The following is a 26,645-nucleotide window of genomic DNA, read 5'->3' as shown; positions in this document are numbered from 1 at the left end:
CTCAGGTCATGATCTCGCAGTTTGTGAGTTCTAGCCCAGCATTAGGCTCACTGCTGTCAGCACAGCCTGTTTTGGAGCCTCTGTCCCCTCTCTGCCCCTCCCCTGTCGGTTCTCTCTCTCAAAATGAACTTTAAAAAATAAAGCAATTTGGGACTAATTGAAAACTGGTGTTTCAGTAGCTACCTCTTTTTTTTTTTTTTTTTTTTTTTTTTCAGGTCTAATGACATCCTAAACAAAGTGGCCTGGTTATGTTTGCAGTAAGAAATTTGCCCTACCTCTAAGACATTAAAGCTGAGAATCTGTCTCCTCCCACCTCCCAAAGCAATCCTATTCATGGGAATCTATTTCATGGAACTGCTGACCGTGATCTTTTACTACCTCTCCCTCTAAAATACCCCCCATTGCCCATGTCCCACTCCCACTCCTGATCTTGACAACCAGGGACGGTGTCTGCATCACTTCATACCGTGTCCCTGATGCCTGGTACATGCCTTGTAAGATGTAGGACATTAATAATCTTGAGTTGTTACTCCAGTGACAGTGAATTCAGTGCTGAGGCACCTCATTCCATTCAGTGTGCTCTCCTGTGTCATTCCTCTTTTCCCTGATCTATTTTGTAATTTTCCAGGCACTTTACTCAATCCTCACATGATTATATGAGATAAAAGATAACTCTACCCACCTTACCAATTAGGAAAGTGAAGAACCAAGGTTAAGGAACCTGACTGAGGTGTATAGCTGTTAAGTGGCAGAGCCTGGGTTCAGACTCAGTCTGGCCTTGGAGCCAGCGCCTGTAACTGCTGTGTCACCTAACAGTCCTCAAGGCTGGGTAAAGTCCTTTCCTTATGTACTGTGAAGGGTATCTACATGCCAACCAATGATAGTTCGGGATACAGTGGTGAACAGAACAGGCATGTCCCTTTCCTGAAGCTTTCACAGATAAAAATTACATCATTACAACCCTAAAGGTGAAGGGATAAAATGCAAAGCAAGTAAAGAAGGTAGAAATGAGAATGGGTACAAGGGTTGGCAAATAAGGCTCAATACTCAGAGCTGTAAGAATGAAAGTAAGGATGGGGCGCCTGGGCGGTTCAGTCCATTGAGCATCTGACTTCAGCTCAGGTCATGATCTCACGGTTTGTGGGTTCGAGCCCTGCATCAGGTTCTGTGCTGACAGCTTGGAGCCTGGAGCCTGCTTCAGATTCTGTGTCTCCCTCTCTGCCGCTCCCCTTCTCACACTCTGTCTCTCTCTCAAAAATAAACATTAAAAATTTTTTTTTAAATAATGAGAGTAAGGGTGGTTGAGAGGGGAAACCAGAAAGATCATTCGTTGCAAGCTGGAACAGAGTGAAAGCTGGAGTCCATTTTTGTATTCTATCAAAGGCATGTTCTAGTACTTTGGATAATGACACCAACTGTGTGGGATTTAGGCAAAATTCTGTTCTATGACAAGGGATCCTGAACAGTTAATTTTCTATTGCTGTGTTGATGCAGTTCCAGAAAATTCTTGGAAACTAATCTAAAAACTAAGCATGCTCTCTTTGACCTCTGCTTCTAAGCAAACTCCTTGAGCCTTATTCTTTGACTACAAATAGCACAAAGGAAACTGAGCTGCAGTTGCTGTCTTCAGAGTGTATTTGAATCGTCCTGAAAATTCACTTCGCCATCTGGATCTCATGTTATTTCATCTTGGGGGTGGGGGGGGGCAAGGGGGCTGGGGGATGCTACACAAAAATGCAATATCAATTGCCTTGGTGGGGGGCTGGGAGCGGGAACAGGCCTTTTATTTCTCATTTTCCTTTGGGAAACCTAAAAGTTTTAATCCTGTGTTACTTTTTTAATGTTTAAGAAAAACTCATTTGAATTCACCAACCATCAACTGAAAACCAAAGCACATGATCCCCACAAACCAACCAACCCTGAGCATTTTGCATCAAGTTTTTCCTTCAGGTTTTTCAAACTGGGATCCAAGAACCACCTGCATTAAAATCACCTGGGAAGTTTACCAGGCAGGTTCCCTGGCCCCACTCTCAAAAGATTCTGTGTCTGTGCACCTACGGTAGAACCCAGGACTCAGCTTTTTTGTTTCCCTGATTCTTAGGTGCAGTAAGTTGTGTCCATCACATAGTCCCCCTGCCTCCAATCCCCACACACTTTTTTAAATAAGAAACTTCAGCTGTTTGAGTTTCAACTAACCAGGGTTAAGACTTCCAGCAACAAAGAACTTTGGGGAAAAGTTCCACTAACAGATTTTGGCTGCTCTTGTGGACAGCAACCTTTTCTCATTTTCCCTTTGACATTTTAAAACTACTTAGTCTGGGCGCCTGGGTGGCTCGGTTGAGCGTCCGACTTCGGCTCAGGTCACGATCTCGCAGTCCGTGAGTTCGAGCCCCGCATCGGGCTCTGGGCTAATGGCTCAGAGCCTGGAGCCTGCTTCCGATTCTGTGTCTCCCTCTCTCTCTGCCCCTCCCCCCTTCATGCTCTGTCTCTGTCTCAAAAATAAATAAAATGTTAAAAAAAAAATTAAAAAAAAAATAAAACTACTTAGTCTGAGTGGAAGAGGGTTGTTTCGTGTCTACAACTATAGTTAGTCTCCAAGGGAACTGATCTTGCTTTCATGTATATGACCAAGGACCTGGGAAAGGAACATTTTTTAAGATTCACAGGAGGACCCAGGGGCTCTCACATATTAACTTAACAAAATAGCAAGTATTTTAGCTTTTAATGGCCAAGCAAATACTCAAAAGATTGGTCAAAATGATAGACAAAGGAGATTTGTAGAGGCAGTAAAGGAAAGAAAAAAGGAACCAGAGTGGGAAGAACTAAAAAGAGGTAACTACACTCTTCAAACTATAATAGAACACAAAATATACCAGCAATAAGTTGATTATAGCGTTCGTTGATGATGGAATTACATTAGGAAACCATCACAACAAAAGAGAATATTCTTTTGAAAAGAACAGTTTACTAAGTGAAACATTCCTTTGAAACATAACATGCAAAAGATTGCCAAATATGTCAGTATGGAAGCCCTTGAATTTATATTTACACATCTCAGCAATGATTTTTACAAATTCCACTCCACATCAAATCAAGTTACTCATGCATGTGTGTAATACCTGTATCTCAGAATGATGAACCACGTTTTAGCCAAGCTTCTTGGAAACAGATTTGCTCACATTGAGCTGTATGAAAGAAAAGTTATTTTTGGTCAATAGGTGAACACTTATCCTTAGCTGTAAAGGAAGGTGATAAACAGTTCAGCTTCTGAATATAGAATGGTCTGTTCAGTGCTATGTTTTTTTGATAAAGTTTCTTTTTGGTCCTTGGTACCTTAATTTCTTCTCTCTGATTTTCGGGAAAAGACAGAGGTATAGATGAGACTGGTATTGGAGACTTTGGTGGCAGACATCTTGTTGAGACCAATTTAACCAATGATTGAGTTGTTTGGGAAGGAGTAGGCTTGGTTGCGAGTTCTTGGCATGGATTTAAAATGGAGCTTTTGAGATTCCTAAAGTCATCACAAGTTGCAACCAATTGTTTGGTGGTGGATGAACTTTTTAGAGATGTTGGTCTAGAATTCCATTTATATTTGCCAGCATTGCTCCAATTCCATTTTGAAGCATTTTGTTCAAGCTTGCAAGATCCAGAATTGCTTTTTCCTTTTTCACGACTTTTATCTACACAAGTCGTCTGAAGACTCAAAGGGTCTGAAAGTTTGGGCTGTCTCACTTTGGGTATAGCTTTGGAGGAAGAGGGTCGTTCAGTAGCTGCCAGAGTACAGAAGGTAGTTTGTAGTCTGGGCCTCTCTTTTTGGACAGTCATGTGTTGCAATCTTTCCATTTCTAGTAAACGAGTTATCAGACGTTCAACAGAGCTTTCTGGAGGTTCTACTGTCACTTTCCAATTTTCAGATTTTGAAAGGGCTAATTTGTGCAAGTCCAGGGTATTGAAAGGAGAAGGGAGAAAATCAGGATATGGAAATACTTCACTTGGTTCCTCTGTGACAGATTCCTCAACGTTTACTATTGTTTCTGGCTTTAAGTTCAGGTCCATCTTTTTAAAGTAGCTGAGCAAACTATCACTTGCTTTTTCATTTTCTGATAAATCACTTTCATCTGTTAAGTTTTCTTCCACACTGCTGTTTCCATATTTCAAGTTCCAATTTAAAGCAGGTAAAGTTTCACCACTATTGTTTTCTATAGTTGAACATAAATTAATATAAGGCTCATTTCTGTCCTTCAAAAAGTCTCCATCAGCATAGGGCCAGCAGAGAACCGATGGTATCTGCAGTCCAGGGTAAGAACCAACTTGCTTCTCAACTGAAGCACTTGTTACAAGTGCGTGGTTCAGAGTAAAGAGCCTTATGGGATTATTGGTTACATTAAAGCCAGTTTCCACGGAAGATTTTCTGAAATCCCTTCAAAAAATGATTTAGTTAATGAATGGTTTGTTGACTGGAATTAAAATGCTATTAAAATAATCAAAAAGTAAAATTATCAAAGACTGGTTAATGTTTAGTTTCCAATGGCCTATGTGTATCTATCTGTAACTGACAGATGTTAACTCCCAAATATGCTCAAGTACATAAAACTATATACATTTTTAAACGTATAGATTAGAATATTAACTGGATATCCCTGTGTGCATTCACAGGAAACTAGATCGTTATACCCACAAATGGCTGTGTCTATGAATGGTCACTGGGTTGAAAGTGGCTAATTACATCTATTTACCTATGAATAGATTGTATCTGCACTGATGATGTCGGAGAAGGGGGCTATCCAACTCAAACTGAAATTGCATTGACATGTTTATGACCCAGGATTAGATAAAAGGAAGCTCAAAGAATGTAATTAGGTTACTCAATAAAGCCTTCTACATTAGCCATTGTGGTCTAAAAAAAATTATGCCCATATAAAAGGAAACAAAACAATGTTCATCAAAAACTATCCCATAGTTTAAAAAAAAAAAAAAAGAAAGAAAGGAACCATACAGGTAAAAAAAAAAAAAAAAATTATCCCATTGTAATTTTCACCTGGAAGTGCTCTTTTATTTTATGACTAATGCTTCTAGGTATTATATTAGAATGAAAACTGCATAAGAGCCAGGCCATGGAACACTGAGTTTATAATAGTTCATTTTTTTAAAGCTTACTAGAAGTACTGACATTGAAAGAGTTGAAGCATTAATTGACATCTAAAGTCTCATTATCTTCTTGCTTCTTTTAATGCCAGTTTATATTAAAGACAGCAAAGTATTCTTGAAGGATTTTGAAAAATACTTTTATTTCTACAGAAAAGAGTAAAAATTTATTTCTTTAGCTAAATATTAGTTATACCGACTTGCCTTTATAAAACCACAGGAAAGTCTCCTGAAATCTACAATTGATGACAGACACAATCCACGTTGTTTAGTGAAAAGAGCATGGAATCTGGGAGTGGGGACGTAAGTTTGAATCCCTTTGCCACCAGTGATCAGAATGGTAAGGACAATACCGACCTTGAGGTGGTCTGAGAAGCCAATTACATGAACGTACTTTGCAAAATGTTGAACCCTAAATAAAAAATATTACTTTTATTCTCTTCTTGATGGCATATTGAAGAGAAAAATCTCAGTAATAAACTATTTCATTGATCCTGGGCTTCCAACTCTGCAACATCTTAGGGTTTCCCAGTATAAATAGCAAATACCTATCAAACACATTGTTCTGCTTAGTCCCCAGGAGACAAGCACTTTTATTGTTTACCTTTTATGGGTAAGGAAGCCGAGGCAGAGTGGTTAAGGTCATACATGTGGTAAGTGGTAGAGCCAGAGTGGTGGGACCGGATGTTTGTAATCCTACCCACTGCCCTCTGCTGACTCAATTTGTTTGCTCTGTGTTAGTGTGATACAATTCAATTCATTTCATTTGACCTCTTACCTTGAAATCCTTGTTCCCAGCTGAGTTCCTTCTAGTAAAAGTAGCCTTTCTATCCCCCTCAGCACCGACATTCCCTTAGGGCATTAGTCACTAGGGTCCCTTTAGCATTTCTTGGATTCACACCTTGAATTTCAGCTTAGGGGAGTTTCATCCTGAGTCTCACAGAGGTAAAGTCCTCTGGGAGACTGCTATCAAGTGAGCCACACCCACTGTCAAAACTGGGCACAAAACTGAGGAACAGAACTCAGGATCTCCATGAAACAGCACACTGTGTGTAAAAGTGACCCAGGGTTCAATAAATGTAATCTCCACATAGTAGTACCCTGTGTTTGTAAGAAGCATTCTAGCTGGTTCTGATGGATACTTAAGTTTAAGAACCAAAAAATAAGTAAAGTCTGAGAAGTGATACACTGTAGTGCTAATGAGCATGAACCAAGCTCTTCTTACATCCTGTTTCTACCATTCCATTCATTGTATGACTTTAGGCAAGTTACATATCTTGTCGCCCTGACTCAGTGTTCTCATCTGTAAAGTAGGAATGCTGACACCAGTACCTTATACATAAGGGATGGAAATCATTCTTGCCCCATGGACTATTATTTTCCTATTACAGTTTATTTTCCCTTCGATGAGAAGCCCAAACTCTATCCATATAAACTCTCATTTAAGGGCACAGAAATTCTTAATTGCCCATACACTGATGATCTCTGTAGTGTAAGCCAGCCACTTCCTAGTTTAGAGTTTCTATAATTCCCCCATATTTATATGCAATACTTTTTATTCAGGTTGTTTTTCTTCCTAGTATCTAAGATGAATAGTTAACTCATTGTATTTAGATATATTTCACTAATTTATGGGTTTACAAAAATAAATATTCTCTCACCTGTTCTCCATGGTACTTCCTTCATTAAGTGGATAACTCCATAACTGAAACATCCCTTGCTTACTATTCTGATAACAGAAAAACCATGGACAACATTTTAGTAACTGAATGCATTAAAAAAAATACTTTAGGAGTATGATGAATAAAATCCCACCTGTGTTCTTTTGTGAGCATGCTCTGACAAATTAAGTTCTATCATCAGTTGCTCTATTGAAATTTCCAAATGGTTCTATAAAGCAGCAGAAGACTTTTAAACACAAGACATCTCTGTTCCCTGCTCTTGTTCTAAGACTGTATAATTCTTGTTCTAACCAAGAATCATTTGTTTTTACTGACTTCAGCAGGAACTGGTATAATCTGTTGCAAGTACCAGCTAAACAGCATTAACTAATAAGCCTTGAATATCATTAAGATTTACTGATAGTTAAGTGTTTTATATCCTGATCAAAAAAAGTAAATGAAAGATTAATTTCTTCACTACTTCAATTACTTAGTTGAAATGAACCATTTCAATTGCTTCAATAAATCTCAAGGGCTGAAACTACTTCTCTTTTGGCAATGTTAATTTCCATTTATGGTATTATTTTATTGAAAAATACATAATAAAATATTAATTTAATGACCAGTTTGCAGCCCTATAGAACAGAAAAGGCTTTGACTTGTTTGAAGAACTCTACGGAAATGAAATTGATATTTTTAAAGAAAAAAATTTTTAATGAGCATACATGTAATTTTAAAATAATGTTTTGTGAATTATTTAAAACCAAACATTTATCCTTACCTTGTTAATTGAACCTGAAAGAATGTGTATGGAAAAAATGACAATTAATAGTTACATAAAACTGGTTGCATTAAAAACAAACCCCCTTTAATATAAGTGGCTATTTGTATTACAAGTATGAATATAAATTTTTAATATTTATAAGTATAAATACATACATCTAGGATTTCTTACCACCTGTTGCACTATCCTTTCCAGGTGGGAGATTTTTATTTTCAGGAGCAGGTATTTCTGAATCCAAATTCCAGTGACACAAGTTCTAAAACAATATTTGTTTTAGGATAAACAATGTTAAGAACACTTTAATAAAAGCTCAAGTACATAATTTTTCATGTCTGTAGATAAAGTCTGACAAAAAGCACAAAGTTTCTTGACCCATTGTCCCTCCTATAAGTACACTACCAGCATTTTTGAGAAGCAGGTAGTATTCTCTTATCAAACTGTTAACAACTTGATGACACCTATTAGGAAATAGAAAGGCTTTTATAATGATTTATGGCTTCATTCCCATTTTGTTAAAAATAATGATGGGGCACCTGGGTGGCTCAGTCGGTTAAGCGTCCGACTTCGGCTCAGGTCATGATCTCGCGGTCCGTCAGTTCAAGCCCCGCATCGGGCTCTGTGCTCACAGCTCAGAGCCTGGAGCCTGCTTCCGATTCTGTGTCTCCCTCTCTCTCTGACCCTCCCCCATTCATGCTCTCTCTCTGTCTCAAAAATAAATAAACGTTAAAAAAAAATTAAAAAAAAAATGACACACAGGTTTTCAAAACCGATTTTAAAAATACAATAAAATATCCAGTTCTGTGTGTCCCTGGTACACCATGGCACATTGGCCAAATTTTCTGTATCCGAACACGGGATCTGATATCCTATAAACTCTTTCCATCGACCAAAAAAAATTCTCTAATCCTCACATCGTACTCAACACTGACAAACTCACCAATCATTCTAGACTCCAGATATTGAAAAAACACTCAGGAAGTATTCAAAAGCAAGTCAAGAAATGAATAGGGGAAGATATTAATATGTACTGAATATTTTATGTTCCAGACATTGTGCTATGCCATGGGGGGGGGGGGGGATGTGGGATGCGTGTAGGAGAGGATTGTAACAATTTATCTTGGAATAGGAAAAATGAGGAGGTGGAATTTATTTATTTTTTTTTTAGTAATTTTTTAGGAGCAAACTCAGTTATTTCCTATCTCAAAATAAGAAAACCCTTTGTAAATTAAACTCTAAGCAATACACAAATAAAACATTAGGTGTCATCCCAAAACTAAAAGAGGAACAGGGAGAATAAGCTTAAATACAGTCTGAGGATTTAACTGGCCCACAAGAAAATTATCTCCTGACAGGAAAGGTAGTTGAACATTGGGAAGGTAGCCTGCAGATTATCTTTCTCTGGAGGTTAATTCCCTGCTCCCTGAGATAACATATAATTAGGTCTAGTCTCCTGAGAATCACCTGGGGACCTTTTTAAAACTAATGCTTGAAAAAAAAGTTACAAGTTCTGACTCAGTAGGATGAAGGTAAGGCTCAGTTATTTGTATTTTTAAAACCTCCCTGACAGATTATCAGGCTTCTTTCAGCTCTGTGATCCTGGTCCACTAATGCACAAGAGAACATGTGAGAGAAACATCCTTACAGTGACACCTTAAAGGGAAGCTGTTAACTGTGGTTGAGGTCATCCAATAATATTAATATAGGAGCACCTGCGTGGCTCAGTGGCTTAAGCATGGGACTCTTGATTTTGGCTCAGGTCATGATCTCAGGGCTGGTGAGTTAGAGCCCTGGGATGTGCTCTGGGCTGACAATGTGGAGCCTGCTTTGGATCCTCTGTCTCCCTCTTTCTCTGTCCCTCCCACGCTCACGCTTGCACTCTCTCTCTCAAAAATAAATTTATTAAATAAGAGATTAATATAAACCAATTTGTCAACTGGTAAGGAAAGCTATTAACTCCGCACGACATCAGCGGGATTGCAAACTCCTTACAGGTTGGGAACGATTAGGCTCTTTGATATTCCACCTGCCTTACCAACACTTTTCATAAAGTTATGTGTGAGAAGATTTTACAAGGTGAGCATGGCCTGATGGATCAAGGTGGCATCTTTCACAAAGTCCAATTGCAACAGGAAGCGTTTTGAGGTTTGGAGGGAAGCTGGTGAATTTCTCCTTCATTAAGAGAAATAACAATTTTCCCTTTGCTATTAGTGCAAGTTCCCAAGAGGAACATCCCACACAAACCGCTCACAATGACAAAGCAGCAGGGGTCTCAGCAGGAAGACTCAGCAGGAGCTCTGTCTTAGCAAAGCAGCTGCCTAACGCTCAGGTCACTGCCACAGGCCGTACCTCCTGCGAGATGCTGGATGCACGCGGGGTGGTGCCATTGTTCTCTCCATTTCTTCTTCCCATTTTGCATCTCTGTTTCCTTAAAATCCTACACAGGTTGTGGGACAGGCACAATAGATGGGTAAGGTATAACAGTGATTTTTTTTTTTTTTCAAAGCTTGTGCTTTGGCTCCTCATCTAAAGGAGGTTGCAAAAATGTTTAGAATGGAGGACAAAGGAACTATGAGGACAGGGAAGAGGTAACAATAGGAAATCAACCAGAAATAAGGTGCAAGCCAGACGAAAAAAAAAAGCACAGACAAAGCAAATTCTAAAATCTAACTGACAGAAGATTAGGAAATTAAGGTCTTAAGTGAGAAAGGAAACATATCAGATAGAAAGATAAAATACAAATTAGAGGGGCAATTGCGTGGCTCAGTTGGTTAAGCATCTGACTCTTGATTTCAGCTCAGGTCGTGATCCCACAGTTAGTGGGATTGAGCCCAGTGTCAGGCTCAGTGCTGACAGCTCAGAGTCGGCTTGAGATTCTCTCTCGCCTCCTCTCTGTCCCTCTCTCACTTGCACTCTCTCTCTCACTCTCTCTCAAAATAAATAAATACACTTAAAAAATACAAATTAGAGGGGCACTTTGGTGGCTCAGTCCATTGAGTGTCCAATTTTGACTCAGGTCATGATCTCACAGTTTGTGAGTTTGTGAGCCCTGTTGGGCTCTGTGCTGACAGCTCAGAACCTAGAGCCTGTTTCAGTTTCTGTGTCTCCCTCTCTCTGCCCCTCCCCCACTCCTGCTTTGTCACTCTCTTTCAAAAATAAATTAACATTAAAAAAATTAAAAAAAAACAAATTAGAAAAAATACATCAATTATCTGGAACTCATAAAACAGGGCCAGGAACTCTTTGGCTTTTCATTAGGCAAAACAGGTGCTCCATTTGAAAGCCGGATGAACCTTATAGCCCCCCATGCAGTTCTGGGGACACTAGAAGGCCCAAAGGACCAAACGCTATTTTCCATGCCCAACTATCATGGTTTCTAAGCCCACTACTGTATAAGGTAGAAGTATCAGAGAACATAACAGACAAGACAATCACTGGGCTAATGTATGACTATGTGGAATCACAAATTAAAGCCACCGCAGTAATCAGTATATTTCTTAATCATTTACAATTTATTGTCTCCTAGAAGGAGAGGCAGATCCTGAAGAAATAGAAGAGTACAGTTCAGGTATCGATCCACCTGCTCCATGCCAGGCCCTGGGATGGAACAATGAAGGAAGAGGAAGGAGTTTGCTGAATAGGTGGCACAGCCTGGGGACCCCCCAAGTGTATGCCACGGAGTAGGGCCTGGGGTGCCTGGAAAAGGCTACCGCACCTGGAGGAGGGGCCCAGAGACAAGGAGGCCTTTGTGACAAAGCTTCGGCGGCGAAAGGAGCCTCAGGACAGGAAAGCAGGGAGAGAGGTGCAGGTGGGAGGCACAAAGCCCGCTAGTGAGCCACCCCTCCTGACCCTTCCTTCCCGGGCCGGGGGTGGCTCGGTCCGGGGCACGGAGCAGGTGACAGCAGGTGGGGCTCGCGGGGGCGCCCCGGGCCGCGGCCTCTTACCCCATGGCGCCGCAGGCCCACGTGTCGTCGTCGGCGTCGTCCCCGAAGGTGCTGCTGCTCCGAGGCCCGGGTCCCTCCGCGTGCGGGGCGAACGGCTTGACGGGCGCCCCCTCGGACTCGGCCTTCCTGCAGCAGGAGGACAGGGGGGGCAGCGGACGGCGGCTGGCCGCGAGCGCGGCCCCCTCGGCGCTGGACGGCCTGCGGGGCGCAGGGGCCCAGGCCGGGCCCAGCGAGGCCAGCCTGGGCTGGGGCTGCGGCTCCGCGGGCCTCCCCAGCGGCCCGGTCGCCCGGCAACTACCATCGAGCGGGGGCGCTCGCGACGGTCCCGCGTTCCACCGGGGCCACCGGTATTCCGGGGCCGCGGGCCGGTCGGGGGCCGCCTGGGCCCAGAGCCTTCTGGGGGTCGCCAGGCCTCCAGCCCCTCGGGACGAGCCGCGCCGCCAGGGCAGTGCCTTGAGTCCGGGCCCCTGCGCCCCTCCGCTCCTCCTCGCGGGAGGACAGGCGCACTCAGCCATCGCAGGTGGAGGGGCCGCCCCGAGGCTCCGCAAGGGCGGAGGTCACGGCCGCAGGGACTTCTCGGGCCTTCCTGGGCCCCGGCCCTGACCCTGACCGCGAGCTAAGAGATATCCGCAGATCCCTGGCACCTGTTCGAATGAAGCCAGGGGGTCGGGCTGGCTAAATGTACGTATGTGCACGGATATATGTACAATTCTATCCATGCTGATAATATGTAAATTTAATTAAAATGGAAGAAGGAAGGTATCCCAGCTGAGAGCAAGCCCGCCTCTGGTGGTTCCATATCAGTCATTGGTCTTACAACAGAAGAACAGAAGCTGATTTTTTCTTTTTCTATCTAGGATAAATTTAGATGATAGGAGACCAGTTTGGCCCTCCAAATGTATATCTCTTACTTCAGTTCCATGAAATCAATGTGTGGGGTGGGAGAGGAAGGAGCGTGTATGCATATATATGATATGGATATATTATTATATGTGCAGTATTGTGTATATACATGTATAACAAGTAAATATGTAAGTGAATATTTACATATTTATGGCTGATATATGTGTATGAGTAAATGAATAAAGATATATATGTATAAATAACATATAATAATATATAAAGATATATGTGTATAAGTAAAGAATGTTTAAAGAAATCAGCGATATTCTTTATAAGAAAGCATTGACATTTGAGAAAGACATTTTTGCAATCCTTTGCTGATGATACTATTGCGTTCTGTTGGGTTGAACATCCAACTATAGATTCGAACCCCAAAATGTTTCATTAAGCATCTAAATGCACTGGTTCTTAACATTTGGGGGGAAGAGACGTCATGCTCCTTTGAGAGTCTTCCCAGAAAATGCACATATAAACCAGATGTCCAACAGAATTTCAAGGGTTTGTCAGCTCTTGGAACTCCCACCCCCACCCCCTGCCCAGAGGTGTCTGTCTCCTTCTTCTGCATGTCCATTTTCCTCTCAGAAAGGCCTTTCCTGGCTCGGCTTTCAAGAAGCCTTCCCACCCACTTTACTCTTTCATAAGACCCTATTTTTATTCTTTCACTGTATGCATCACAGTCTTGTTAATCTTGTGTGCTTTTCTATTGCCTGTCTCTTCCCATTGGAGTATAAAGCTCTGTGAGGGCGGAGGCCTTGACTGTCTAGTTCACTGATCTACCCTATCACTTTAAAACTGTGCCTAGCACATAGTAGAAGGACAATAAATATAAGAGAATGAATTTCACATTGGTCTCCTTGGAAGTCTCCCTCTTAGGCTATGTCCTCCAGACTGTTTTCCATACTGCTGATATAAAACATAGACCTGCTCTAATGCCTTCCTAATCCCAAAGAATGAGGTCCAAATTCTGTAGCCAGGCTTTAAGTATCTGCTTATCACTCCTGGTGCCTGCATGTCCAACACCTCAGACATTTTGCAGTTTTCTTAAACACTCTCTCTCTGCCAGGACATACATCATTTTTCTTTTTCTTTAATAGTTCCTCCTTTTTTTTCTCCTCCCCCCTTTTACCTGCCTAGTTAAGTCCTATCCATATAAATCTAGTTCACAAATCATCTTCCTTAGCCCCTCAGGAAGAATAAATTGCTACCTCTTCCAAGATTCTTCATTTGGGTTATTCTGATTTGCTTACAATTCCCTACTCACTGTTACATTCTAATTCTTCATTTCATTCATATCTCAGTCACTATCTTGTCAATGCCTTAAAGACAAGGCCTGGACTTATTCTATCTGGCCTGGTCCCTGGCATATAGTAGGCATGCAATAAATATTTGAATCAATTTAATTACTCCACAAATAACATTTGCTAGAAATAACACTTGCTAGGATAGGGTTCCCATGTGGCAGGCATAAGGCTGAACATTTTATATAGATTATATAGATTAACCAATTTAATACTTCTAATAACACGATGGGAAGTTATTCCTATTTTATAAATTGGTAACCTGAGCCTTAAATATATTGTTTTCCCAACTTACAATTATTTTAAAAATAGTGAATTGGGTAAATATTTAAGTCCAGATACTACCAGATGATACTTTCTACAAATATATTTAGCTGGGAAATTTTTTTTTCTGCTGTCGGGATAGAAGACAAAAATGATGTGTGTATATGTGCACGTGGGCATGCACATCACTTTTCTAGCTCACACATCTCCTGTCTTCCTTGGTTTATGTTTGTTTCTGTGTTTTCCTTTTGTTTCAGAACATGAATTGCTTCCCGATCCCTTAAGCTCCCTCAGATTTGTCATCCTTAAATACATCCTCTAAGATTCTTTTTTTTTTTTTTTCTTGACAGGACATATTTCTAAAAACCTTCTTATCAATTTGACTCTTCCCCCCTTTCTCTGGAGATTTTTTTAATGCTTTGACATTAGCATAAAAATCATGCCCCCCCCAATCACTTGTTGAATTGATAGTTTTTAGTATCAATCAAAGTCCCTGGACACTATCTATGTGGGAGCCCCAGTCTAGGTGGTGAGGAGACAAGAGAAAAAGTGTGAAATGATGTGCCAGTGTGAAATCTAAGGGAAACAGCTAAGAGAATCACACCCTCTCCAAACCCCTCAGTCTGGTTTGGCTCTAGTCCTGCCTTGAGAGCAAGGGGATTTGTTGGACAGGGGTTTTCCATAGTAGCTCTGACGCAGCTCTAACATCACTCCTTAGCCCAACAGAGTGCACTTTCCTTATAGGCCATCCCAAGGCCACTCCAGGAATTCAGATTTTAGTGGCAGCATCAGACTTGCCTTACTTTAACACTTCTTTAGCTAATCCAGTGAAGGAAGGTAAGGGAGATGTTCTATGTCTCAGGGCATTTAACAAGCTCTTACATTCATTGCAATGGAGGTGGTCTGAATTGGTGGAAAGAAGGAACGCCTTGGGCCAATCACTTGGCAGGTAAGCATGGCTTGCTGATCAAGTCAGTTTCTCCTACTATGACAAAAGTGACAATTTTGACCAACAGAAAACTATTTTGGAAAGCCCTTTAACATACATTCCTTTTTGTCGTCCAGAGTTATGTAAAGAGATGTCAGTGACAACACTGCTTAGCTTCTAATGATTCTTCAGGGAAACCCTTCTATTTCCATTCACCTCTTTCAAGACCTTTCATATTTTTACATTACTCATGTATTTGCCTCCACTTCCCTTTATTCTTCCCTGCTGTATGGTCAATGTCACAGCTGGTTATTTACTGCAGTGGAATCTTGTTCAGTGTAATTATGTAAATATTTTCAGAAAGTCAAGGCCATATTTTCTAATTAGTAATATGCATTTTTGTTCCCAAGTACATGAGATGCTATTCAGTGGGAAACATTTCAGTTCAATTCTGGACAATTTGTATTTAGTGTATGATTTAGATAACTAGTCCTTTGCTTCTCCTTTTCTCCTGCTTTCCCAGCTCCTGCTTTCTGTTTCAGCCATAGCCAATTATATTCACCCCAACTTAGGACTCCATTTCTGTGAGCCTTTACCTTAAATGTCCTAACTTTCTTGGATTTGTCTAATTTCTTTTTAGGAAATAATGTATAAAAATATTTTTTTGGTTAGAAGTTGCATTTCTCTTTTAAAAATTAACCTTGAACACTTTGCTCCCTTATGTGGGAGACCACCATTTTGTTGCAAAAACATAAAAAATCTTGTTTAAGACCTATTTATTCTTAGAACAAATGTGATAGTGATCCATAGGGATATATTTCCAAAAGCTAAGCAGGTACCTTCACAAATTCTGCACCTGTATATGTTGCAGCCCATACTGTTGAATAAATTCTCAGTCATATATGTCTACCTATATTTAGATTTTCCTGCAAGACTAGATTTCTGCAGTTTGCATAGCTTTATGGCTTCCTGTCCTTCAGATGCCTATGCTCTTAGCCTTGTATCCCAAATGTACTTTGAATGTTTAAGTTTCCGGAGCAGGACTTACTTTCTGGTGCCAGGAAAGTTGTCGCTTAGGTCCTCATTCTGGTAGCTGGAGCCCTCCCACCTCATTTGCTTTGAACAGAACACTCTCTTTAGAACGCTTTCTTTAAGAAACTTGGAGATGATCTTTTCCCTTTGAACATTACTGAATATTTTGCCTTCTGGAAGCCAGCTGATCTTGTCACATCCACCATGGCAGAGGGGAAGGGGAAGGTGTTCGGGAGACACAACAGCCCTCTTTGGAACAAAAAAAGGAATTGCCGTTTACCTAAAAGTCATGAAGAAGAGATCAGCCTAACTAGAAAAACAACGCAGCGTCCTGCAGGTGCTGTGCTGTGGGATCAATTTAGTTAATAATACAGTGCTACTACCTGAGCGGCACAGCTGGCCCTTCATAGCAACTCATTGTCACAATAAGAAAGAAAGAGAGCACTGGCTTAGGAGGATTCTCTCTCATCTTTCTTTTGAGAAAATAATCATATATTACAAATGTGGTTTTGGAAATGTAGATTTTTTGGCCATGGAAGAACAGAATTGGAAATAAGCCAAATTCAAAACAAGATACAAACTAGAAGGATGTTTCGTCAGAGGACATTAGTTCTGTAGGGTGAGACCTGGCTGGCTGAGATCAAGATCACACAGCTAGTCAACAGCAGCGGGGCACCAGCCTCCGACTGCTGACCCTGGTCCTGAATGGTATTCTTTCCACTGCACCACACATAGAGTGAATGAGATGGATTCCTTGAAGCAGTCTTATCCATTGCAGAAGACATTTATCCATCAGAGCATTTATTTAAAAATAAAATATAATCCCGTGGCCTACTTCTGATTTCAGCCAAGGTAAATAAGCCAAATAACTGGAAACATTCCATCAGTTGCTATTTAGAGCAATGATTAAGAACATATGGCGGGGATGAAAGGTATAGTACAGGGAATATAGTCAATGGTATTGTAACACTAATATATATATATATATGTATATATATATATACGTATATATACATATATATATGTATATATATATATATATACGTATATATATGTATATATATATATGTCAACTGACATGCAATATATCACTTCCTTGGCCTGTAGAATAGCTTAAAACATGGTTCGTTCTTTTCTATTTATATAAATAATATTTAGTGTAACATATTCAAGTTTGCTTGGAAGAAAGAAGTCTCCACCTATCAAAATATCCTACCCCCCTCACTTCCACAAGCTCCCTTCTGTCTCCAAAAACACCCATGAAATCATGAGAATCACATTATATTCGAGTGATTCTGATTCTCTAACATATTTTAAATATATTCAAAGTAAACCCTTTTGTTTTTTTTTAAAGCCTTACTCTTTAAGTTTGCAAATTAAAAACTAATTTGCAAGTTCAGAAATAAAATTTTGTATCTTCTGCTCTGGGCACTAATGTATGACATGATATAACCATGATGCTACTGTGGTCCTGACCAAGGGCTTTGAAGTTTGTTAAGAAGCTGGCAAGCACTACCAGCTGGCTCGTAGCGTGCTTGGCTCACATGGATCTCCTCATTTCTGATCACTTTGCAGTGCGGTTGCCAGCCAGTTCATGGGATACAGCAAAGTGGTGACCCTGGCTCAGGTGGCAAAGCAGGCTGAGGTTAAGGAGTAGCTAGAACAACCCTAACTGTTCGCATTTTGGCCTCAAATCTGGGAGGAGTTCTTGACACCTTCTACCTTGCTCAGGGCTATGCTATCAGCTATGGTGGGTCAAGATCATTTAGTACTTCTGCTCTGGGTCCACAGTGAGGACTGGCTTCTGTCAGTAAAGCTAGAATGGAGCATTTGGTTGACTCTGTTAGTTCGGATAAGAGAATAAGAAGCAGGTTGGCCTCCTACCTGTGTTAATCTGGACATTTCCTCAGTTGTGGACAATGAAGCTCTTCACTCAGTTCAGCTTGAGGACTGTATGGAGGTAATCGCTTTCCCTTGGGGCCTAGTAGGTCTGCGGAGTCTCAATTATGTACACACAGACCTCCATGAAGTGCCAGATGGAAAATCAACACTGGATGTGTGCACAGTGGCTTCCCCTCTTCCCTTTAGGAAAGTACTCTGTTTGCCTCAGCTGTTGTCCACGTTCAGACAGGAAATGAGTTTCTGCCTGAAATCCCCATAAGAGTTGGCAAGATCTTTTTGACAGGCTGATTTCCTCTGGTTTGAAGATAGGATGAGCATTCAGGGTTCCAGGCTAAGATCTGGGCCATTGTGACTCTCAGAATGCTAAGTGATCTGAGACCAGAAAATAGATTCTGTGATACCTTCTCCGAGATGGAGGAAAGCAGGGAGAAAGAACAACTGTGGGGCACTCTACCCTTCTGATTCCTTATTTGTTCTTCTCTGTAACTCAGTGGGTCATCATGGGGACAGCCAAGAACAACCACACTGTACTGAAACTTCCCCTCCTTGACAAACCCAAGACACAGAAAAACTATGCCCAACCTGAGGTTCTGTGTCACACCTTTGAGACCCTGTCTAACCTTCACAAACTGCTGCCAAATCATATGATGGAGACACTCTACTTCTACAAGAGGGAAGAGGACAAACAAAATTGTATGTGGGCAGAGGATGGGCGTGAACTCTGTTTAGTAAGCATATACTTCGTCTTGGTGTAAAACTGCCTCTACTTTTATTTATTTATTAAATTTTTTTATTTATTTTGAGAGAGAGAGCAAGCAGGAGAGGAGCACAGAGAGAGAGGGAAAGAGGGAATCCCAAATAGGCTCTACACATCAGCACAGAGCCTGATGAGGGGCTCAAACTCACAAACTGAAATGATGATCTGAACCCAAATTGAGTTGGTCTCATAACTGACTGAGCCACCCAGCCACCCCCTGCCTCTGCTTTTACCATGACTAAGAACTGACTCTTTATATGGCAGGTGTGGTCAGTCCTTGGCATGCTGATTATGCTGTGGGGGTCCATGCTCTCTGAGCTCCCTTCTTCCCTTTCGTTTATTGGACTGGTCTTTTATGAACCAACTGAGGTCTGTCACTGTTCTTCAGGCAAAGTCTACCTGTGGGATGATGGAAAGTGGATTAAGTGGGAAATAATCTCTAAATTTACAGGTTCAGATTTGATTTGAAGATGAGTAAGGGAATGTCAAAGTTGAAGGTCAGGCTTCGAAGCTTATTCCTTTGCTCTATTTCCTGGTGTGCCTTCCTCCTACTGTTCCACCCCACAGAGAAGCCGGATATTCCCTCTCCCTCCCGCCCCCACCCCGCCACCAAGGATTATAAATGCCCCTCCCTTTCTGGAGTTTGGAGCAGCCCCCAGTCCTGGAATTCTCTCAGAGCTGTTTATAACTGGACTGATTCGCAGAATTGGGTGGGGCCTGCCTCCTGAAGTGTTTGTTCCTGCTTCAGTGAAAGACAAAGGTAGCTGGTAGCCACTTGTGCCCATGAATTTAGAAAGGAAAATAGCAGCTGCCACAGTGCTTAAGACACAGTCCTGGGGAGGAAGGTTTAATGGCAAATTTGTCCATTTATATTCTGGTTAGTCCCAAGTCCCTGAATGCACAGTATTGTGAATTGATCCCAATATCCAGATTACACTAAAGATTACATAAAAATAATCAAGGAAAATAAAAGCAACCTCCTAGAGTAGATAAATATAGACAGACAATTCACAAGATGAAATACAAATTATCAGTAAGCATGAACGCTGTTCAAACACTCTGGTAGTCAAGGAAGTAAAAGATAAATCAAGGCAATATTTTTTTAGGCCATCAGACTGGTCAAGTTTTAAAAGATCAATACTGGTGAACATGTGGGGAAATTAATGCCCTCATAATCATTATTAGAATGCTATTGATTCGGGCTTTTTTGAAGATAATTTGAAAGTCTTTGCCGAAATTTAAAATGTACGTTACTGGCTTATTAAATGAGTTGAACTTGGCAAAGAATAAGTAGAAAATAATTTTCTTTTTTGTCATGGTTTCCCCTGTGACCATTCTGTTGCTCTTCAGTCATCATGTTTGGGTAAAATTACAAGCAGATCTCATAGGTTTCCTCGTCATATTCTGTTTAATACATTCTCCAGACCAGTTTTCTCAATGACTGGTACCAAACCAAAAAGTAGGAAATGGGAGGAAGTTTGAAGCTTTTGTGTATTGTTTTTAACGCTTAAGAAGCTACCTCTCTTGGTTAATTCACGGCTTTTCCCCACAGATACTTTGGGAGGTTGCTTAGTTGGATGCAGTGAGGGGCAGGGAAAGCAGGAAGAGTGGATTCCACAGAAGGAGCGGGCTCGGGGAGGAGATGAGCGGGGCAGCTCTAGAAGAGGCGTGCGTGTGTGCATGTGTGTGTGTCCGTGTGTGTGTGTGTGTGTATGTCCTGTTCATGTGCCAGCTGGAGACTTTTGTGTGTGCCTTAAAGACAATTCTGAGGTGAAAAAGCAACAAGTCATTTTAAAGCCTCCAGTTTTAAGTTACCTATTTTCTGCTGTGTCTGGTACACACACACATTGGCTTGTGTACTGGTTTATATACATTATCTATGCTGATTTGTATTGTGATTACAAACTCATCCATCCATTCTTCAAACCATCCACCCATCTAACATGTACTGCATTCCACACATTAAAATAAGAAATTGGGGCACCTGGGTGGCTCAGTCAGTTAAGCATCTGACTCTTGATTTCAGCTCAGGTCATGATCTTACAGCTGTGGGATTGAGCCCTGCATTGGGCTCTGTGTTGGGCATGGAGCCTGTTTGAGATTCTCTCCCTCTCCCTCTGCCCCACCTGCCTCTCTCTCTCTCTCTCAAAAAAAAAAAAAAAAATAAGAAATCAAAAACCATTCAAAGCAGCTCACAGTCCAATATATCTAATTTTCATCTATAAATTTATAATCAATATCATTTTATTTCCAATAATTTCTGGAGGCATAACTATACTTTCTGTACTTTCTTTCAAAACCAGGAAACTTGCTTATAATTTCAGATAAGGCTGGCAGTAAGACTTAAATATTCAAAGTGAGTTCTGAGTTTTTATCTTATTTTGGTGTGCAGTGCTAAATATAAATTTTATGCTGGAGAATATGAGAATTTGTTATATTTGTTAAATGTTATCCTTTCTAATTCATCCTTGATTACTTACATAAAGGATTTGAGGCAGTTTAGAATACCAAAGTATGTGTACACAAGACAATAAAAAACAATTCATTTAAGGCAAAAATTATTTTTAGCTGGATGTCATCAAATACCTGAATTGGGTTTATTATTTCGGTCAAATACTACATTTTGCTTCCAGGAGTGCCTGGGTGGCTCAGTTGTTGAGCCTGTGACTTCGGCTCAGGTCATGATCTCACAGTTCATGGGTTCAAGCCCTGCATCAGGCTTTGTGCTAACAGCTCTCAGAGTCTAGAGCCTGCTTTGGATTCTGTGTCTCCTTCTCTCTCTGCCCCTCCCCTGCTCACTCTCTGTCTCTCTTTAACATAAATAAACAGTAAAAAAATATAAACAAATAAATTAGCTTCCAAATTCTGACAACCAAAGCAAACCATGCTATTCCTATCATTAGAGTGTAAGGGCTTCTGAGTTCGGCATCCCTGCCCCCGCCCGCCATGGGATCCTGAGCTAAAACTGCTTCTAGGAGCAGTATGTGAATGCTGTCTGGGCCAGGCCCGAGACCACTGGGCAGGAGCCCCAGATTCCTGTTTTTTACTCACTTAGAATGATTTGCAGGCCTCTAAAGATTGATCTGTTAATCATTACATCATTTAGATTGCCAAGAGATGGCCTCTTGAGTCAATTCTTGGTTCTTTGGAGTCTGTGCCAATTACCCTGTCTGGGATGGACCATCAGTGGTTCAGTCTGAGAAACAACAGAGGCTGGCTGAGTTGGGAACTAATTTCTATGCAGGGTCACCCTGAATCACTGGGGCTCAGTTGCTCTTCTTGCATTAGGTTGATCACGGCACTCTTATTTTCTAATACACCCAGCTGCATTGCAGAGCCACTCACAGTGTAGCCGGCAAACTGGTTTTGGTTCTCAACTTGTTACCAGTTGGCAAAGAGAGAAGCTTACACTACAGTGTATGTATGGTGGTATGTCACCAAATCCACCATGCAGTTCTACTGACTTCCTTTCTTTCCCTCCCTCTCTCCCTTCTTCTCTCCCTCCTTGCCTCCTCCCTCCCTCCTTCCCTCTCTTCCTTTCTTTTGGTAGCAGGACTGTTTTGATGAAGGAAGCAGTATACTGAATTATATTCTGGCACAAGCTCTTTGTCCCACAGCAGACGAGAGATTTGGTTAGGGGCCAAACACGGGCAACGTGAAGTGGTGGATGTGATGTAAATACAGGGTATGGTTAATCTCTCTGAAGATTGAAATAATGGAACAGTAAATTGCCATTAATTTGAGAATCACGCACAAATTACTTAAACAAACTTCAATATTTGTGGTGGTACCAGCACATTGGTTTGTTCATTCATTTATTTATTTGTTGTGCATCTATTAGATGTCTAGGACCAGACTAAGGTCTGAATGTCATCAAGTAATACTTTTGCAGTGAAGGAATGGCAGAGCTCAATAGCAATTATTAAATGGTATAAATATTCTTTCTGAAACTAATGCCATGTTACTCTTGCTATGCAAAGATGGAAAGGAACACTGAATCGTATGAATGTTTATTCTATTACTAGGTCGGAATTCTGAATTCTCTGGCTTAGAAAGGATCTTAGCAAGACATCAGTTTCCAAAAGAGATTAATCTGACTCCCAATCCAAGTAGCATGCCCCTGTGGAGAAGAAAATGCATCAACAATGCAAATCGTGGGTGGAAGAAATGTCAATTGTGGAATAAAAGCCTTGAGGAACCTCCGATGTCAACCATAGTTGTCAGGTAGGCATCTACTTTTAGTGTGATCACAAACTCTTCATGCCTTAGCCAAAAAATGTCTTAATGTGCTCTTTGAGATGTATGATGAGCATGAAAACAAGCATTGCTATGTATAAAAGCATATAAGCCCCATTTTCTCAGAGACAAAACTCATGGAGACAAAATTCTGAGAGAGAGAGAACTCACGGAGATAGGAGGTGTGTAGGTCTCCCATGGGCCATTGCATTTCACGTTAGTAGGCAGACATCTAGCTGGGCTGGGCTGGCATTCTTGGGAGAGGGACTCGACTACAGAGCTATGGGGCTTTTATGCTGCATGAGTCAGGAAGCACCAGCGCACCCCTAGCATGACTAGGGGCCTAGGATACAATAGTATAAACAGTGGAACCTTAGCGTTATCTGTATAGTGTGCAGGTTTTACACTGACAGAACTGGGAGCCGTTTCAGGGTCTTAAAAATAAGGGCGATACAATCTCATCTGAAACCTCCCTGGCTCCTAGGGGCACCAGGGGGGAAGCAGGAGAGGGATGGTATGTCTCAGACCAGTAGTAACAGAGGGGATGTAGAATTAGTTGGATTCTGGCACTTAAAGTTATAAGCTTTGGTTTCCTTGGAAAATTATCTTTGTTGGTACACTTCCTTCCCTGATAATGCCAGACAGAGGATGTTTCCAGATTTGTTTCTTCAGTATTGCTGCATGTATTGCTATACAATACCTAATAAGTGATTTCTACATGTAGCACTTAGTAGGTATTCAAAAAATATTGTTGCCAGGCTGATAGGAGAATATATAATTTTCTATAAAGACAGAGTTCTCTCTGCTTTGAAGGTAACAGGGAGAGATTTCCAGCTCATGAATTTTACCTGTACTGGAAGCTCCCACTTGGAAAGAATTTCCTTGTCTACATTTTTCCCCCCAATGTCCTCAGTGGCATAACTTGACAATTGGATTTAAAAATCCATTTTCAATGAAGGCAAAGATATGTTATAAAAGAATTAGAATGATGGTATTTTCTTCTTGAACAATACAAGGCACTAAACTTGTGTTCAGATTAAGGATAGAAGTTATTTTAAGTGATGATTCCTGATTACTCAAGATTATTTGACCATACTTTGGAGGCCTATAAAGAAAGAAAACAACAGTTTACACACCTCAATTTCAGGCCATAATGTCTTGATGTGAACTAATATATTTTACTTTACATCCTAGTTTGTTTGGTTTCTGAAAAATATAGCCAGATTGTTAGAACATAAGAAATGACATATTTATTCATATTTTCTTCTACAAACATTTATTTGCTTTTCTTAAAAACTAGGACTGGTAAAAGCAGGCATCTTTTCATTGTTCTTAATGTCAGGAAAAAATAATTCAGTATTTTGTTGGCTATTGGTTTTTGCAGGTTATTTTATCAGTTGGAAGAAGTTCACTACTGTTGTTGGTTTGCTTAGTTTTTGTCATAATGGATATTGACTTTTGTCAAATGCTTTCACTGTATCCACCAAGTTGATCATATTTATCTTTTCTATTAATACGGTGAATTATATTGTTTTAAAAATATTTTTATCACAGTAGAATGTACGTAAAATGTTCTATTTCCCCCATTTTTAAAGTGTACAGTTCAGTGGCTTTAAGCACCTCTACACTGCTGTGCAACCATCACACCATCCATATTTCCAGAACATTTTCATCTTCCTAGACTGAAACTCTGCACCCATTAAACACTAACTCCTATTTCCTGGTCTCTCCAATTCCTGACAAACACTATTTTTCCTTTTGTCTCTATGGATTTGCCTAATCTAGATACCTCAAATCAGTAAAACCATACAATATTTGTCCTTTTGTGTCTGGCTTATTTCACTGAGCATGATGTCCTCAAAAGTTCATCATGTTGTGTGTCAGAAGTTCCTTGCTTCTGAAGGCCGAATAATACTCCATTGTATGTATATGCTACATTTTGTTTTATCCAAACAAAACACCCAGCATTTATTGAAAAGATCATCTTTTCCCTATTGAATGGTCTTGGCACCTTTGTCAAAAATCATTTCATCATTAGAAATAAAGTCATGCAAAAGTTTATTCTGAGTTTTCTATTCTATTCCATTGGTTTATAATGGAATCATAAGATTATATATTGGAGCTCTAATATTTGGTGTGTTTATAAAATGTTAATACATGTTTATAATTGTTATATCTTCTTGCCTCATTGACCTTTTTACCATTACATTATGTCTTTATCTATTGTAAGAGTTTTCTAGTCTCCTTTTTTTTTGTTTTTAAATGCGTATAGCCATCCCTGTTCTCTTTTGCTTACTATTTGCATGGAGTATTTTTTTCATCCTTTCATTTCTAACCCAAGCATGTCCCTAGATCTAAAGTAAGACTCTTGTAGGCAGTATATAATTGAATCCTGACTGGCTTTATTATCTATTCTATCAGTCCATGTTTTTTGGAGCATTTAACCCATTTGCATTTGAAGTAATTACTAATAGGGAAGCACTTACTTTTGCCATATTGTTTTCTGTATGTTTTATATATTTCCCCTCATTTTCTCCATAACTGCTTTCTTTTGTGTTTGGTTGATTTCTTGTACCAACACATTTTGATTCTCTTTTCATTTCTTTTTGTGTATCTTCTATGGATATTTTCTTTGTGGTTACCATGGGGATTATATATAACATCCTAAAGTTGTGACAATCTATCTTAAATTGTTACCAACTCAACTTCAATTGCATAAGAAAACTCCTTTAGAGCTCTGCCCCTCTGTTTTTGATGTCACAAACTAAATCTTTACATATTGCATACCCATGAACATAGATTTATAATTACATTTTATGCATTTGTCTTTTAAATCCTATAGAAAATATGGGCTCCTGGGGCGCCTGGGTGGCTCAGTCGGTTGGGCAACCGACTTCGGCTCAGGTCATGATCTCGCATTCCGTGAGTTCGAGCCCCGCATCGGGCTCTGTGCAGACAGCTCAGAGCCTGGAGCCTGTTTCAGATTCTGTGTCTCCCTCTCTCTCTGACCCTCCCCCGTTCATGTTCTCTGTCTCAAAAATAAATAAACATTAAAAAAAAAAGAAAAAAAGAAAAAAAAGAAAATATGGGCTCCTGGGTGGCTCAGTCAGTTAAGCATCTGACTCTTGATTTTGGCTCAGGTCATGATTCCAGGGTTGTGAGATCTAGCCCCCCATCAGGCTCTGCACTGAGCATGGAGCAGGCTTGAGATTCTGTCTCTCTCTCTCTCTCTGCCTCTCTCCCCTGCTCATGCTAAAATAAAGACACATGAATAAACAAGCAAATAAATCCTATGAAAATAAAAAGTGGAGTTGCAAACCCAAATATCAGAGTACGATTTTTATATTTGTGCATATATTTACCTTTGCTGGAGAACTTTATATTTTTACGTGGCTTTGAATTACTATCTAGCTCCCTTTCATTTCAACTTGGATGCTGTTTAGTATTTCTTGTAGGGCAGATCTAGAAGTAATGAATGCCCAGGTTTTACATTGGAAGGTCTTAAATTTCTCCCTCATTTTTGAAGGGCAGTTTTGCCAAATGTAGAGTTATTAGTTGACTTTTTTTTTTTCTTTTCCTTTGAGCGCTTTAAATGTATCCTACTGCCTTCTGGACTGCAAGGTTTCCGCTGAGAAATCTGCTCATTATCTTATTGGTGATCACTTTCTAAAATGATTTGCTTTTCAGGGCGCCTGGGTGGCTCAGTAGGTTGAGCATCTGACTTCAGCTCAGGTCATGATCTCACGGTTTGTGAGTTCAAGTCCCGTGTTGGGCTCTGTGCTGACAGCTCGGAG

General features: G+C 40.5%; 2 protein-coding genes across 2 annotated transcripts in view; one reads left to right on the top strand and one right to left on the bottom strand.

The window, feature by feature from the left end:
* Nucleotides 1-2,879: 2,879 nt before the first annotated feature.
* On the bottom strand, nucleotides 2,880-18,169 carry FAM217A (family with sequence similarity 217 member A). The gene is made up of 9 exons (XM_053904940.1): nucleotides 17,841-18,169; nucleotides 15,973-16,205; nucleotides 11,532-11,657; nucleotides 9,937-10,024; nucleotides 7,762-7,846; nucleotides 7,588-7,601; nucleotides 6,961-7,035; nucleotides 6,807-6,874; nucleotides 2,880-4,420 (listed from the first exon to the last, which is right to left on the bottom strand). The coding sequence occupies exons 1-9, from the start codon at nucleotides 17,856-17,858 to the stop codon at nucleotides 3,202-3,204; spliced, it is 1,926 nt and encodes a 641-aa protein (XP_053760915.1). The 5' UTR covers nucleotides 17,859-18,169; the 3' UTR covers nucleotides 2,880-3,201.
* An 87-nt stretch (nucleotides 18,170-18,256) lies between these two features.
* LOC109249451 (testis expressed protein 56) overlaps nucleotides 18,257-26,645 on the top strand; it is a 12,084-nt gene continuing 3,695 nt past the window's right edge. Inside the window, exons 1-2 of the mRNA XM_019419871.2 lie at nucleotides 18,257-18,551; nucleotides 22,641-22,839. Of these exons, the coding sequence (XP_019275416.2) occupies nucleotides 18,359-18,551; nucleotides 22,641-22,839 (392 nt within the window). The 5' untranslated portion in view covers nucleotides 18,257-18,358. The remainder of the gene's footprint in view (nucleotides 18,552-22,640; nucleotides 22,840-26,645) is intronic.

This window comes from Panthera pardus, unplaced genomic scaffold (assembly GCF_024362965.1).
Source record: "Panthera pardus isolate Hobbes unplaced genomic scaffold, ASM2436296v1 HiC_scaffold_17, whole genome shotgun sequence".
NCBI lineage: Eukaryota > Metazoa > Chordata > Mammalia > Carnivora > Felidae > Panthera > Panthera pardus.
This window is presented reverse-complemented; position numbering and strand designations above follow the sequence as displayed.